The sequence below is a fragment of the Fukomys damarensis genome, unplaced genomic scaffold (genome assembly GCF_012274545.1).
Source record: "Fukomys damarensis isolate Sample0158 unplaced genomic scaffold, DMR_v1.0_HiC HiC_scaffold_22, whole genome shotgun sequence".
Taxonomy (NCBI): Eukaryota; Metazoa; Chordata; class Mammalia; order Rodentia; family Bathyergidae; genus Fukomys; species Fukomys damarensis.
This window is the reverse complement of record NW_022900934.1, coordinates 12,288,957-12,301,874: the sequence shown is the minus strand read 5'-3', so window position 1 is coordinate 12,301,874 and position 12,918 is coordinate 12,288,957. Positions and strand designations below refer to the sequence as shown.

Below are 12,918 nucleotides of genomic sequence, written 5' to 3'. Positions count from 1 at the left end.
GGGAGTAAAGGAGGGATTACAGAATTTTAGCCAATGATGGTGTAAGCCCTTAAAAGTCCAAACAAGTCTTCACCAAAGAAAGACATCTGGCCCATATGTCAGTAGCGGTGGACTTGGTTCTCTCCCGAGCTGTTGGCAATGACTGGGTTGACGTCAGAAGCTTCTTCCGCATGGACCCTGAAGGTCAGCTTTGAGACTCGTGTCAGGAGGGTGGGGCCCGACGGCGCTGGCTCTGGTCAACCCTGAGCAGCCTCCCTGGAGGCTGGGCAGGGACGGGCAGCTCCTCCCCCGAGAGACCCCCAAATGCAGCAGTAAAAGGCATCACTCACTGGCCACGTAGTTCTCGTCCAGCTGTTTAAAGGAGAAGGTGACATTGTCCAGCTCCGACAGGGTCACCCAGATGTCCTCCAGCATGGTCCGTTCCTCCTTCTGCAGGAGAAGACTCAGTGGCTCAGGAACCAGCCCTGCCCTGGGCATGTGCTTCAACCTGCTGTGAGCCAGCTCCAGACCCCGGCTGAGGGCCATGAGGTTCCAGGCCCCGAGTGTGGTTCTGCACGTGCCGTCATGGCAGGCTCCGTGGCCGTCCTGCATCTCCACGGGTGAAAACCCACCTCCACTCTGATGTGCACCACAGCTGGCTATTAACACATCCACTGCTAACCCAACCCACCGAGATACAAGTCTCTACTTCCTTCTGTCCCATCTCTCCCTGCTCAAAACATTAAGGGCTTCCCTGTTGCTCTGTTTCCTCACCCTGTGCATGAGCCATGACCTGTGCAACAGGTGGGCCCACAGGGCGCTCTCTGGCCCCACACACCGGCCTGCAACGCCTGGCCAGTGCCCAAATCCAGGGCTCTCATCGGGCCCATGCGGGAGGGCCCCCACCATCCTTTCTCTCCAGCCATCCTACCCCGACTCTAAGCTGTCTTTTAAAAACTCAGCCCTCGTCACATTACTTGCCGGCCTCAGTGCCTCCAAGCCCTCCCCTCTGGCACAGAATGGAGTCCAGCCCCACCGACTTCATCTCCCACCCGGTGCCTGAGCCCTCTGCCCCACCCTGCCTCAGACCATTCACCTGGCTGGCTGAGGTCACGGCTGAAAGGCTGGCTCTCCCCTGAATCCCAGGCCTCCACAGCCTTCTGACTGCTCTGCCTCTCTTCCCTGCATTACCCCAACCTTTTCTCCTCTGTCTGCTCCCCCAGCCAGGTGGTGAGCTACACACACACACACACACACACACACACACACACACACACACGTGCAGAGGGGAAAATGAGCAGGGCCAGTGTCTGAGAAGGGGACCACAAGGGCTAGGGTGTGGCAGCCTTTCTGGGCCAGCCTGTGCTTCCCAAGAGCCTAAGGGAGCAGATTTCCCGGCAGGCACTCGCCTGTCAGAGTGGTGGCCAGCAGAGGGCGCCATGAGGCCACGCTTCTCTCCAGCCTCCAGCTGGGCCTCCACAGTGGGCAGGAACCACAGGCACAGGTACCGCGGGCCCTTGCGGGATGTGCAGGGGCCTCCTGCGCCTCTCCACACCGGGCGCCTGTTACAGTTTCTCCCCCCACCCCTCCCCGGCTCCCTCAGATGCCACAACAGAGAGCACCTCCAGATGCTGCCAAGGTCCCTCGGGGGTAAAGCCACCCGTGCTGAGTCACTCAGTCTACTCATCTGCTTGGGCCTCCCTCGCACCAACCAAGGCATAAGGCCCCTGGGTGGAAGGACACTGCCTTGTTTTGCCAACAGCCCCCAATTCCACAAACAGCAGTACAGAGTAGGCGCTCGGCAGACAGCTACCACCTGAAAGGCTAGGCCAGTGGAGTTGGCGCAGGGGCCCCTCTGCCTGGGGACTCAGCAGGTGGCCCGAGAGCCCCACCACTCACTCACCACAGCGGCTGGCGAGAGCAGGGACTGGCAGTGCAGCAGGCCCCCTGTGGCCGCCACCTGCTCCAGCCACTTGCGGCTGGCGTCGCGGCTGCTCTCCTCGTACTCGCCGTTGTTGTTGTAGCGGTAGCTGAGGGCGGCCAGCAGCTGCTCGGAGAAGGTGCACACAGCGGCCACCAGCGCCTGGCAGAAGATGGCATCCCGGCGCAGCTGCAGCTCGGCGTCTGGGGGCGCAGGGGGCACAGGGGGCTCGGTTGGCATGCGCTCCTGGGCATCGGCAGGCCCACATTCTGCCACCCCGCAAGGGGCCCAGGTTCATGTTTAGTTACTGTTAGTTGTATAGTTATTGTCCACAAAATAACGGCTCCTGGCCAACTGGTTCTCAGTGGCCTATTATGACCGCAGTCCTACTGTAGCTCCCCTTGGCTGAGAGTTTTTTGGAGGCAAGGGACAGAGAGTTCCCTGGGACCCCCAGCCCCTTGCAGCCCCACCCTTTAGCACCTGCCAGGGTCAGGGCTCTGTGACAACGGTCCTCCCCCATCCTTAGCCCCTCCCGGACACCAGGGGAAGGCACAGGCTGGGCTCCCCAGCACAAGGCCCGACCAGCCGTGGAAGATCCAACTGTGGCCAGCTCAAGAAGCCTCCTGGGCAGCAGTGCCTGATACCCACTGCCAGGGCCTCTGTAGGGCACACCTGGGTACGTGTGGCTCACGTGGCCAATCACCCCTCAGAGTCTCACCTGTGCACTTGAGCAGAGCCAGAAGCAGCTGGTTCTTCCCATCTGGAAGGAGGAGGGGAGAAGAGGTGGCAGCACACGCAAAGAAGGACCAGCCCTACAGCCACACGCTCTGGCTAAGCTAAAGCTGGGCCTCCCAGGAGTTGTCACTGGTGAACTCCAGGGACCCCAGGGCATACAGACAGTGGAGCCCACCTGTCAGCATCACCTGTCCCCTTGTCCCCACTGAAGAGATTAAAGCCAGTCCAAGAATCACAGCCCCACCCTCAGGCCCTCACTTCCTCCTCAGAGAGCAGAGCTCGGCCTTCTTCCTTCGGAGATGCTCTGGGACCCAGAAAAGGCTTGCAAGAAAGATCTGAAGGACCTTTGGACTTAGCCTCATCAGGGCCTTTCTAGAAGCCATGTGAGAGGCACTTGGGGCTGGGGTGGTGACAGCAAGGTCAGGTGCAGGAAACCCATCCACTGAGGATGAGCCAGTGGTAGGCAGGGTCCAAAGGGCTTACTTTGTACTGATTCATTTATTCTCAACAACATCAAGGGAAAGTGAAGAAAGTAAGGCCCAGAGAAGTCAAGGAACATGCCAGGATCACACAGCCAGCAGTGGGGGAGCTGGAATGCAAACCCTGGAAACATGGCCTGGAGTCCATGCCCCTAACCCATTTTACTTTTGGAAAGCAGGACAGCATTGGCCACACAGACTTCGAGCACAGGAGTCAGACCTCAGTGGATGGACACCTGCTGTTCTGTTCCTGCCCTACCCCTGGCCATGGACACAGACAGCCTGAGATGGATCCAATAGGATCTGTCACAGTCCACATCCACAGGACATCTCCTCCCCACCCACTGACCTTCCACGTATCGCTGGATGTTGTCAACAAGGGTCTTGATGGAGTTGGGGAGGTTCCAGGGGTCCTCCTGGATGCTGATCTGGATCAAGCTCCGGCCACGGATGGTACACTCTTCCTTCTGTTTGAACTCTGGGGCAGGAAAGTGGAATAAGGGCTAGGAAAGGGACAGAGGTGGCTTTGGAGAACATGATGGCCTATGCCTTGTCACCAGGTTCCAAAGCTTGTAACCCTAGATGAAGGGAGCTGGCAGGACTCTTGGCTGTTGCCTGGCCTGGAGGGCAACCATATGGTGTGTGACTGCTTCATAGTACTGCACTCATGGCAGACATCACTAATCGATCTCAGCGTTCCTTCCTACTAGTTTGAGACTACAGTATGACTCCCAACAGCTACAACCAACCCAGTGCAGACAGTGCAAATCAATCACAGCGTCCCTTTCTTCTAGACCTGCAGGCCATACCCACAGAAGTCTTCTCAGGTCCCGACTCCTTATTGCCACAGCCAGATGAGCTGGCCCCTCATGTAATACCTTCTTTATAGAGAAGAGGAATCCCAGGCACAGAGTGAAAAAGTGACCTGCCTAAGATGGGTAGTGGACCTGGCCCCAGCAGGACCATTCAAAGGCCAGGCAGTCACAAGCCCCTGTTCTGCAAACCCCTTCACAGATTCCTGAGATGTGTACAGATGGTCCCTCCCTGCCGTTTCTGATTTCTGAGGCCCACCTTGGGGAAGTGCTGCTGAGTGGGGCCCCGACTCCTAGGTCCCCCTGCCCTGCTCACTCAGAGGCAGCTGCCTGGCCCTCCCATCTCCTGCACACAGCACTGTTCCATCTCAGCCGCAGTGGCTGGCACAAGCCTGGTGCAAGTTGGCTCTGGGGCATCACTCACTGGGCCCTGGGATGCACATATAGAGGAAATGGGGGAGTAGGCCGTGGGTGGGCGGATATGGTGGGTGGTTGGGGAGCAGAGGTAAATGGGTAGGCAGGACAGAGGTGGGTAAGAGGACATAAGAAATTTCAATTTTTTTCCTCCCAATCACTTCAAGAAGGAATGAGTGTTGTGCTACTGAGGCCTTGTGGTTTATTTCACTTGAGAACCCCTCTCCTGAATAGGATCAAAAGACCCAGAGCAGGCACCAGTGCCTAATCACAGTGTGATGGTGTCATTTCCATCACATTTATCGTATGGTTTATTAAGAACTTATGGCATGTCACACTAGCTTCTCGTCCAAGGAGTTTACAAAGATGTTTTCAAAATCAAATTTCTAAAATGAGTGTGGTTAAAAAAGGTGAAGATGTGGGCCGGAGATGAGCTCAGTGGCACTGTGTCTGCCTCACAAGTGCAAGGTCCCGAGTTTGATCCCTGGTACCAAAAAAATCACATGAAGATGTAGGAAGGTTCTACGGCCTGGGTGATGGATGATGGGGCATCTGAGGTTGGGAAAACTGCTCCAGGCCTTCTGCTCATGTCACCAGCGGGCTGTCCGGGAGGCCCAGTGACCAGCCCAAGGCCACAGACAACCTCCGAGAAGAGCCAGGGAATAGCTGTGTCAGGCTTTGCAGGGCCCGGGGTCTCAGACACACATTCTTGCTTGTTCATTGTTTTGTTTTTATAATTCCTTAAACATGAATAGCCATCCTCAGCCCCCAGGCAAGCAGAGGCAGTGGGCTGGGTCTGGTCCACGGGCCAGAACCCACTGAGTGTGGCCAGTGTCCCGCACCGTCCCTTCACCTTGTAAGCTGTGCTCCATGGGGAAGTGCTTGGTCTCTTCAAACGCCCGGCTCATGACAGGCCCCTTAAGCAGCGTGTTGATGGAGTCCACCTGCGCAGCAAGAAGAGCCAGGCTGGATGCGGGGACCTGCAACCCACAGTCCTCGCCCCAGCCCTGGTGTGCTGGGCTCCGCCAGGGATGACAAGGGGACCCAGGGCCATGCCGGGTGGGAGAGCGGGCCTACCTGGTTAAAGAGATGCTCCAGGCAGCCGTGAAGCTTGTCCTGCTTGTCCGAGGGGATGCGCATGTCACAGGGCAGCTCGTCCCCTGGCAGAAGGCAGGGACCGTGGCCATCAGCCGTGGCTACCCCACCTCGCACCTTCCCGACCCCTCTCTCCGGGATGCGACACTACTACAGTGCCCCAAACCCAGAAGGGAGGGGGAGCCTGATGGACCCAAGTCACTGAGCAAATGCCAAGATCTCCCTCAGCCCGTTTCCTCATCTGCAAAATGGGCAACAGCCCCTAAGGCACCGCAAAACTGAAAGGCGCTGCTGTTATTTCCATCCAGAGTGAAAGTGAGAACCAGAGAACAGGAACTGGAGCCCAGGAGTCCTGACTCACCGCCCAGCAGTTTCAATTCCATCAGATGCAGACACCGGCCTCCTCCCAAAGCCTCCCCAGGGACAGTTTCTCAGATGCCTATCTTATGCGATGAAATATTTATCTAAAGTTCAGCAATATCTTCCGTTCTCCTTGTGCTTTTTTTTTTTCTTCTGTTACACTGACATATAATTAAAATTAAATTTTTTATGCACACATTTCTCCAGAAGGACACAAGGTGGGGTGACAGGGACAGGAGTGACAGCCTGACAATCAGGAGGCAAGGGGCCGAGGTGGGGAGACTCGTCACCTGGCAACCTCTCCCACCTTTCTGAGTGATGAACCACGTAAATGTATGACCTTGGCACAAGGGAAAAATTTTTTTTAAATGTCTGAAGTAAACAAGACTAAAATAAAAGAAGTAAATAGATGGCAGGCTTTCAGTAAAAGCTGCAAGTGCAGCATAATCTAATTTATAATATATTATTTATGTCTATCTGTCCATCCACCTACATGTCGGTATGTATAATGTACTCACTGATGACCTCCAAATATCAGCAGGGGCCACTTCTGGGGGATACGAGATTCTGGTTTCTTTTTACACACCAGTTTGCGGTTTCCTATGTCATTTGTGTTTCTGACTTGAGCACGTACCATTTTCACAGGAGCCCTCAGGTCACATGGGCTGAGTGACATGCACGTAGCACACACGAGCGTACACAATCACCAGTAACTGCGCTGCGTGTTTTTATTTGTTCACTGTCTGTGACACTCATGAGGACCAGGATCTTTATTCCAACCACTACTGTGTACCCAGCATCCAGCACATGATAGGTGCTCAGTACAGAGTTGTTGAAGGAGTGGACAGAAATCATAAAGCAACTGAATGCAACGTATTATAAAGCAATACAATGCAGATGGAGTGCAACAAAATACAGATAAAACCAAACTTCGCCAAGAGCCCCTCACTGCACTCACCAGATCCCATCTCATCACTGCCCAGGTAGGAGCTGTTGCTTCTCACGCTGGTGTAGGACAGGACCGAGTCCCGGTTGCTGTTACACTCGCTGCGAAGGGTGAGGGAGGCAGTCACCGCACAGCGCACACCTCTGGTCTCACCCCCTGGTGGCCCCAGCCAGACACGGAGACAACTGGCTTGGGCCGTCTCCTGTGTCTCAGGGTTGGGGGCACCAGCAGCTCCCTGCACAGACCCGCAGAAGCAGGAGGAGGAGGGGAGCCTTCCAATCAGGACGGAGGACGGTGACTAACATTTGGGTGTCACTGCCGTCTGGGGTCCCCCGTGCTCCCCTGTGCTCCAGTCCTCAGTTTTGCCCAGGACAGGCCTGCCCGTGACACATTTGATCAAAAGGGACTCAGAAGGTCCAGAGAACCGAAAGCCACAATTCCCATATTCTTCCCCTCGACTTTCTGACAATTAAAGGTAAAATCAGAGGACCCACAAGGGTAGGAATGAAAACCCAAAGACACAGAAGTTTTGGAGAGACACAAGGCTCCAAGACATCCCACGGGGCAAACACCAGGAAAGCTGTACAAATGACCAGCAGGATCCCTCAAAGACCAAGAGTACGGATGCCAGGAGGGCCCAATCTACATCAACTCCAGTCGGGTCTGGATTTTATCCTGCTGAGACCTCATTTCTCCACAGAACTGCCTGCTGGAGACCAGTGTGCATGTATTCATGGTAAAAATCCTACTTACCCATCACATGGTTTATCCCAGAAAACTGAGTTTGAGTCTATTTAACCCACTAAGATCCCACTAACCTGGTTATGATTAAGTTAACCAGAAGAATTATTGTCCAGGTCCTCCCAGAGCTGGGAGGAAAAAATAACCCTATTCCTTGGGTCAAATAAAAAGAGTGTTTGCTCTGTGTCTTAAACTGAGTTTGAAAACACAGTGCAGAGTCCTGCCCTTTCCTCTGCCACCCCATCAGCATGTGGAGTAAAGCGAATGAAGGGGTCCCAGGGCTGGGTCCTAAGTGCCAGCTATGGAGCAGGGGAGCCTGACTAATGTTCCTAGATGTACTCTGAGGGGCGCACGATCCCTGGGGACCCCTGCAGCCTGGCGATGGCCCACGATCTGGCTTCCCCCCGGCCCAGGGGCCTCCATGCTTCCGCCAGCCACCACATGAAGTGCTGGCCTCCGCAGCCCACGCACCTGTAGGAGTCACGGTAGCTCATGGTGTCATGGCCCGAGTCCTCCTGGTCCTCCTCGGACACCTTGAAGCACACTTTCTTGATGCCCCCATGGTCGGACCTGTCCATCTCGCTCTCCTCGCTGACCAGTGGGGATGAGGAGGCCTCCTCAGGCAAAGGTGGGTCACAGGGTCCCACCGAGGTGGGCTCAGTGATGGTGGACAGAAGCCTGCAGGGGACAAATGCCTTGAAAGTAAGGACGCAGGTCCACGGCACACGAGGGCTCTGACCCGTGACCCCACAAGGAGGGGGCCGCCACGTTTCAGGTTCAACCCTTGAAAACACCACCAGCACCTCTGTCGGAATGAGACAGCCTCGTTTCCTGCCTAAGCTGTCAGCACTTTCCGCAGTGCACTTGGGCGGGGATGCTTTGTGAGGGGCAGGGAGCGAATGGGCTCAGTGTGTTTCGTCCCAACCACTCAACTCTGCCACTGTAGCAGGGAACCTCCACGGACAGGATGTAAGCAAATGGGTGTGGCTGTTTCAATAAAACTTTATTAAGAAAACAAACGGGCAGTATCTAGATTTGGGCCAGGGGCCACAGCCACAGAGTATAAGTGTGCAGAATAGAGGTTTGAAAGTCAAAACCCACACTAACACCATGCTATTGCCATTTCCTAGCTTACAGGCATAAATGACTTCATCTCTCTGAATCAGTTTCCTCTTCTGTAAAATGGGACAGTGTCAGTGGGTGCATCCTAATCTGCTGCGAAGGTTGACAGAGTTAGAACACGTAGTGTTTAGAACAGTACCTGATGTCGTGTGAGTGACTGATAAGCTCTGACCAACCTAATCCTACCACATCTCAGTGCGGCCAGTATCATGACTGTTCCCACTTTACAGATGATGAAACGAAGGCTTAGAGAGGTCAAGGGACTTGCCCTACACTGCCCAGCTCCTAAGTGACAGGCTTAGGGCTAAACTCGGGCCTCCTGGCTCCAGGGCCCATATTTTTCCTTAATCGTGGTAATTTCCATCATACACAAGAGAGGAAGAGTCTGAGGAACTTCAGGCACCCTGCAGTCAGCTTCAAGAGGGTAACACCATGGCCACCCACTTCCTCCGTCTTTTCCTTCATTTCCTCTTTCTCAAGTATTTAAAACAAGTCTAAGATGGCACATTATCTCCCCACTAAACACTTCCATTTGTGTGAGCTGTAAACACATATGCATGACATATAGTTTTAAACCAACGCTTCTCCACCAGCGTCAAATGTGGCCACCAGGGGACAATGGGCAAAGTCTAGAAATGGTCTAGGCTGTCATCAAATGGGGCTGCCATGGTACCGAAGGGGTGGGGGCCACGCAAGTCCCAGGGAGGCCCCACAACACGGAATGACCCACCCGAAACGTCACCGGGACAAAGGCAGAAACATAGTCTTAAACGTGAGCGCCCCGCTCCCACTGTGCCAGACGACACCAGCAACCTCTCTGCACCACCTGGTACCCAGGCTGTGTGCAGATGGCCCTGGGAGTCTCGGAAGCGTCTCCACCAGGTGGCCTGTTAGGAACAGGTCCCCACGCCAGACACAGCTTCTGACTGACGTCTCTCAGGCCTCCTCTTCCTCCTCACTCCTGCTTCCCCTCCAACTACTGGTGAAAACAACGGGGCCACTTGTCCTGCAGATCACCCTCCCTCTGGATGCGGCCAAATGCGTCTCCAAGGTGCCACTTGACCATCCTCTCCCCCCAGCCTGTGGCTAAGCAGCGCCACCCACAGTGTCACAGGCATTGGCTCAGATCCCTGCTCCTCTCCAGTGTGAGAACTCAGCCGCCATACGTGTGTCTCAGTCCCCATGGTGAGCAGACTCCCTGCGTCACAAACGCACACTGTGTGCTAACAACAAACGTCTTCTAACAGACGGTGCTGCCGGCAAGCGCACACACGCAGTGGGACTGCGCGTATTTCAGCAGAGGGGACGTGGGTCCGGCCATCTCTCCCTGGGAATTTAGGACAACAAAAGCCCCACAACCTCTCCCCAGCAGCCGCAGCCTCGCTATGAGTGCTCTGTTTCAGTGGCTTCTGAGTTGGGGGATTCTGCCCCAGCGACATCTGACAAGGCTAAGAACCTGGTCAGTCGGCAGGAGGCCGGGACAGCCCTGCACAGCCCTGCTGAGGGGCGCCTCCTGCTGGCCCGGCCGGCGCCGACCTCACCCTCACCTGTTGATCTGGGTGACATACTGCTTCATCTCCTTCAAGGCCACGTCCAGCTTGGTGAAGAGCTGCAGGTAGGCGTCCTGGATCTCGCGGTCCTCCTGCTTGAGCAGGAAGCTCAGGCCTCGGTCTTCCTGGCTCAGGCCCCCGCTGGCTGGCCCGAAGCTGCTGTCATTGAGGCCCTGGCCTTGGGGGTCCCCATCCACAGGTAGACACTTCCAGGAGGGAGCGGCCATGGTGGTGATACAGTGCTGGGTGTAGGACATGGGGTTCAGGTGGCCTACAGGGGAAGAAGGCAGTGCTCTCTCAGAAACAGCCCCCAGGCCCCGTGAGCACAAGGGCACAAACACACTTCAAGAATTCTAAGAAACGAAAAGTTTCCCTTTTCAATACTCTTAATCCACTAGATTACCATTTGGTGCTAACACAATTTTAACCATGGGAGTCTTTTTTCCTGCCTGGAATGCAGACACGATGGCTGGTACTTCAGCAACTGTGTCCTGAGACATTCTGAAAGTTAGCAACCCCACCTAGAGACAATGATGAAGGAGGACAGAGGAGTCCGGGTCCCTAATGACTATGGAGCCATCACTCCAGCCTTGGACGGAGTGTCCTGGGCTTTCAGTTTGAGTATCTGTATAGCAAGCTCTAAACATAACTTCCAGCAGACACACTCAAGTACCTTGCTCAGGGTCGAGGCCAATGAGGGAGGGCTTTCGGCCAAAGCGGATGCTGAAGGACCTGCCGATGGACGGTGTGGTCTTGGGGTAGGACACTTCCATGAGGTTGACGTGGCAGTTGGTGGGGCAGAAGTCCAGGCCGCACAGTGGGTGGGGCTCCAGGACAGCCTGCTTGAAGGCTGGGCTGACCCTGGCCCTCAGCTGGCCTGCAAACTGACACACGAAGGCAGGCGGTCAGGGGGCTCTGGGGCCCCTGGGACCCCACATTCTGACCTAGGCCAGGTGTTCCTAAACTAGAGAATCAGCAGCTCCAATGGAGACGTGGCCACCCTGTAGGGCCCACCGCCCGCGCCCGGCTGAGGGACGGCCTCCGAGGTCTCCTCTTCTCTGCTCAGCTGCTGAACTCTGGTGCTCGCCTGGCCCTGTCTGGTCCCCGTCACCAGCCGGCTCTGTCTGTACTCACTTCCGCTGAGGGCAGCTAAGGCTGCAGGTGCCCACAGCCCTCCCGCCTGGGCACAGGGTCAGCACAGGACAACAGCCAGGAGCCAGAAAAGCTGCCAGCCTGACACTGACTGTCCCGATTACCACAGGCTGAGACGCTGTGCCCAGCAGCCCCTGGCAGACTCCCGTGGGGAGCAGACACCTGGCGGTAGCAGGCAATCCTCTGGCCGATGCTCTCCAGCTTGGTGTCACAGATGTTGTGGAACTCGTAGTGAGGCATGGTCACCATGGCGCTGCTCATGGCCATGAGGCGCCCGCAGTTCTGCACGAAGGTGCTGTCATCGGCGGCAAAGGCCTCAAGGATCTGTAGAAACGTCAACCACCGCTGAGCCCTCCTCCGTCTCTGGCCAGGTTGTCATCCCGGCGGTCACCTCAGGGGGCGCCTGTGTGCCTCTCAATAGCTTGAGAGGCCAGGCCTGCTGTGGGCCCGTTTTATGGATAAGTAAACCAAGGCCAATAAATCACTGTCCTAGGTCCCACAGCTACCCACAGGGACAAGGACAGCATTGAGAGTCCCAGGCTGACTCTAGGGAAATGAGCAGGGCAGGGCCTGGAGACCTTGGCAGTGAGGCCGAAACAGCCGCGGGGCTCCACGATCTTCTCCAGCACGTGGCAGCGGACGCCCGCCGTGCTCGTGTACTCGTACACCACGCCGTGCTCCAGGTGCACGTTGTCCACTGTCAGGCTGACCACGGGGCTGTCCTCACACAGGCTCAGCTGGGGACCCAGGGACAGCAGCGGCAAGGCTGGGAGGAAAGGGCCAAGGAGGCTGAGGAGGGGCGCTGCCCACCTGGAAGCCTCCCCGGCTCTCTGCGCCCCATGCAGGTCTGAGGGGCTCAGGGAGCTGAAGCCCCACACACAACGCCCCTGACTCCGGGGTCTGTGGCGGGGCTGGGCTCCGGCTGGACCTACAGAGGGAAGGAAGGGTCCTTCCCCGCAAGGACTCCAGGCTGCCAGAGCCACCGCGTAAGCAGGAAGCCAACACAGAGGCAGGAACTGGAGAGAAAGCAGGTGGCTCCCCCAGACACAATGCGGCCGGGGCCGAGCACAGCCAGGCGTTCTTGTCTGTGGAGCCAGTGTTTATAGTACGCTGAAGGGAGCGGAAGTGGTCAGGTTCCAGGAGAGGGAGGAAGGCGGCATCCCGAGGTGGGCTGCTGCAACCACGGTGTCGGTGGGAGAAGCCAGTGGGTCAAGGAAAGATGAGAGGGGACCAGGGTAGGCTCCGAGCTCCACACGGGCCACGCTGATCAGCGACACCGGGGGTCAGCAATGGGGCAGTGACGCTGACAGGACATGGGCGGGAGCTCAAGGCTGAGGGTGGCACAGGGACAGGCACGGGCACTGTGCTGGGGAGAACACTGGTCCCGACCTCGGAACCTGCGAGGCCCAGGAGGACCCAGGTGGCAGAGGACGAAGCCTGCTAGGCAGCAGCTCTCGGGTGCGCAGATGAGCCTGGGTTGTCGGAGTACAGGTAATCTCATCACGAGGTCTTTAAGCGGGGAGGGCGGAGGCAGAGAAGTATGCCGTTTGAAAGACAGCAGTGTGAGGAGAATGTGGGCCAACAATGCCGGGGCCACTAATCAGCAGTGGAG

General features: G+C 56.5%; 1 protein-coding gene across 1 annotated transcript in view; it reads right to left on the bottom strand.

Moving 5' to 3' along the window:
- The window catches only part of Prex1 (phosphatidylinositol-3,4,5-trisphosphate dependent Rac exchange factor 1), a 110,329-nt gene that overhangs the window by 6,921 nt on the left and 90,490 nt on the right, over positions 1 to 12,918 (bottom strand). The window contains exons 22-33 of the mRNA XM_033767200.1: positions 11,885 to 12,072; positions 11,469 to 11,630; positions 10,828 to 11,038; positions 10,152 to 10,425; positions 7,954 to 8,160; positions 6,754 to 6,842; positions 5,418 to 5,500; positions 5,194 to 5,284; positions 3,464 to 3,592; positions 2,619 to 2,660; positions 1,883 to 2,103; positions 330 to 429 (exon numbers count right to left, since the gene is read on the bottom strand). Of these exons, the coding sequence (XP_033623091.1) occupies positions 330 to 429; positions 1,883 to 2,103; positions 2,619 to 2,660; positions 3,464 to 3,592; positions 5,194 to 5,284; positions 5,418 to 5,500; positions 6,754 to 6,842; positions 7,954 to 8,160; positions 10,152 to 10,425; positions 10,828 to 11,038; positions 11,469 to 11,630; positions 11,885 to 12,072 (1,797 nt within the window). The remainder of the gene's footprint in view (positions 1 to 329; positions 430 to 1,882; positions 2,104 to 2,618; positions 2,661 to 3,463; positions 3,593 to 5,193; positions 5,285 to 5,417; positions 5,501 to 6,753; positions 6,843 to 7,953; positions 8,161 to 10,151; positions 10,426 to 10,827; positions 11,039 to 11,468; positions 11,631 to 11,884; positions 12,073 to 12,918) is intronic.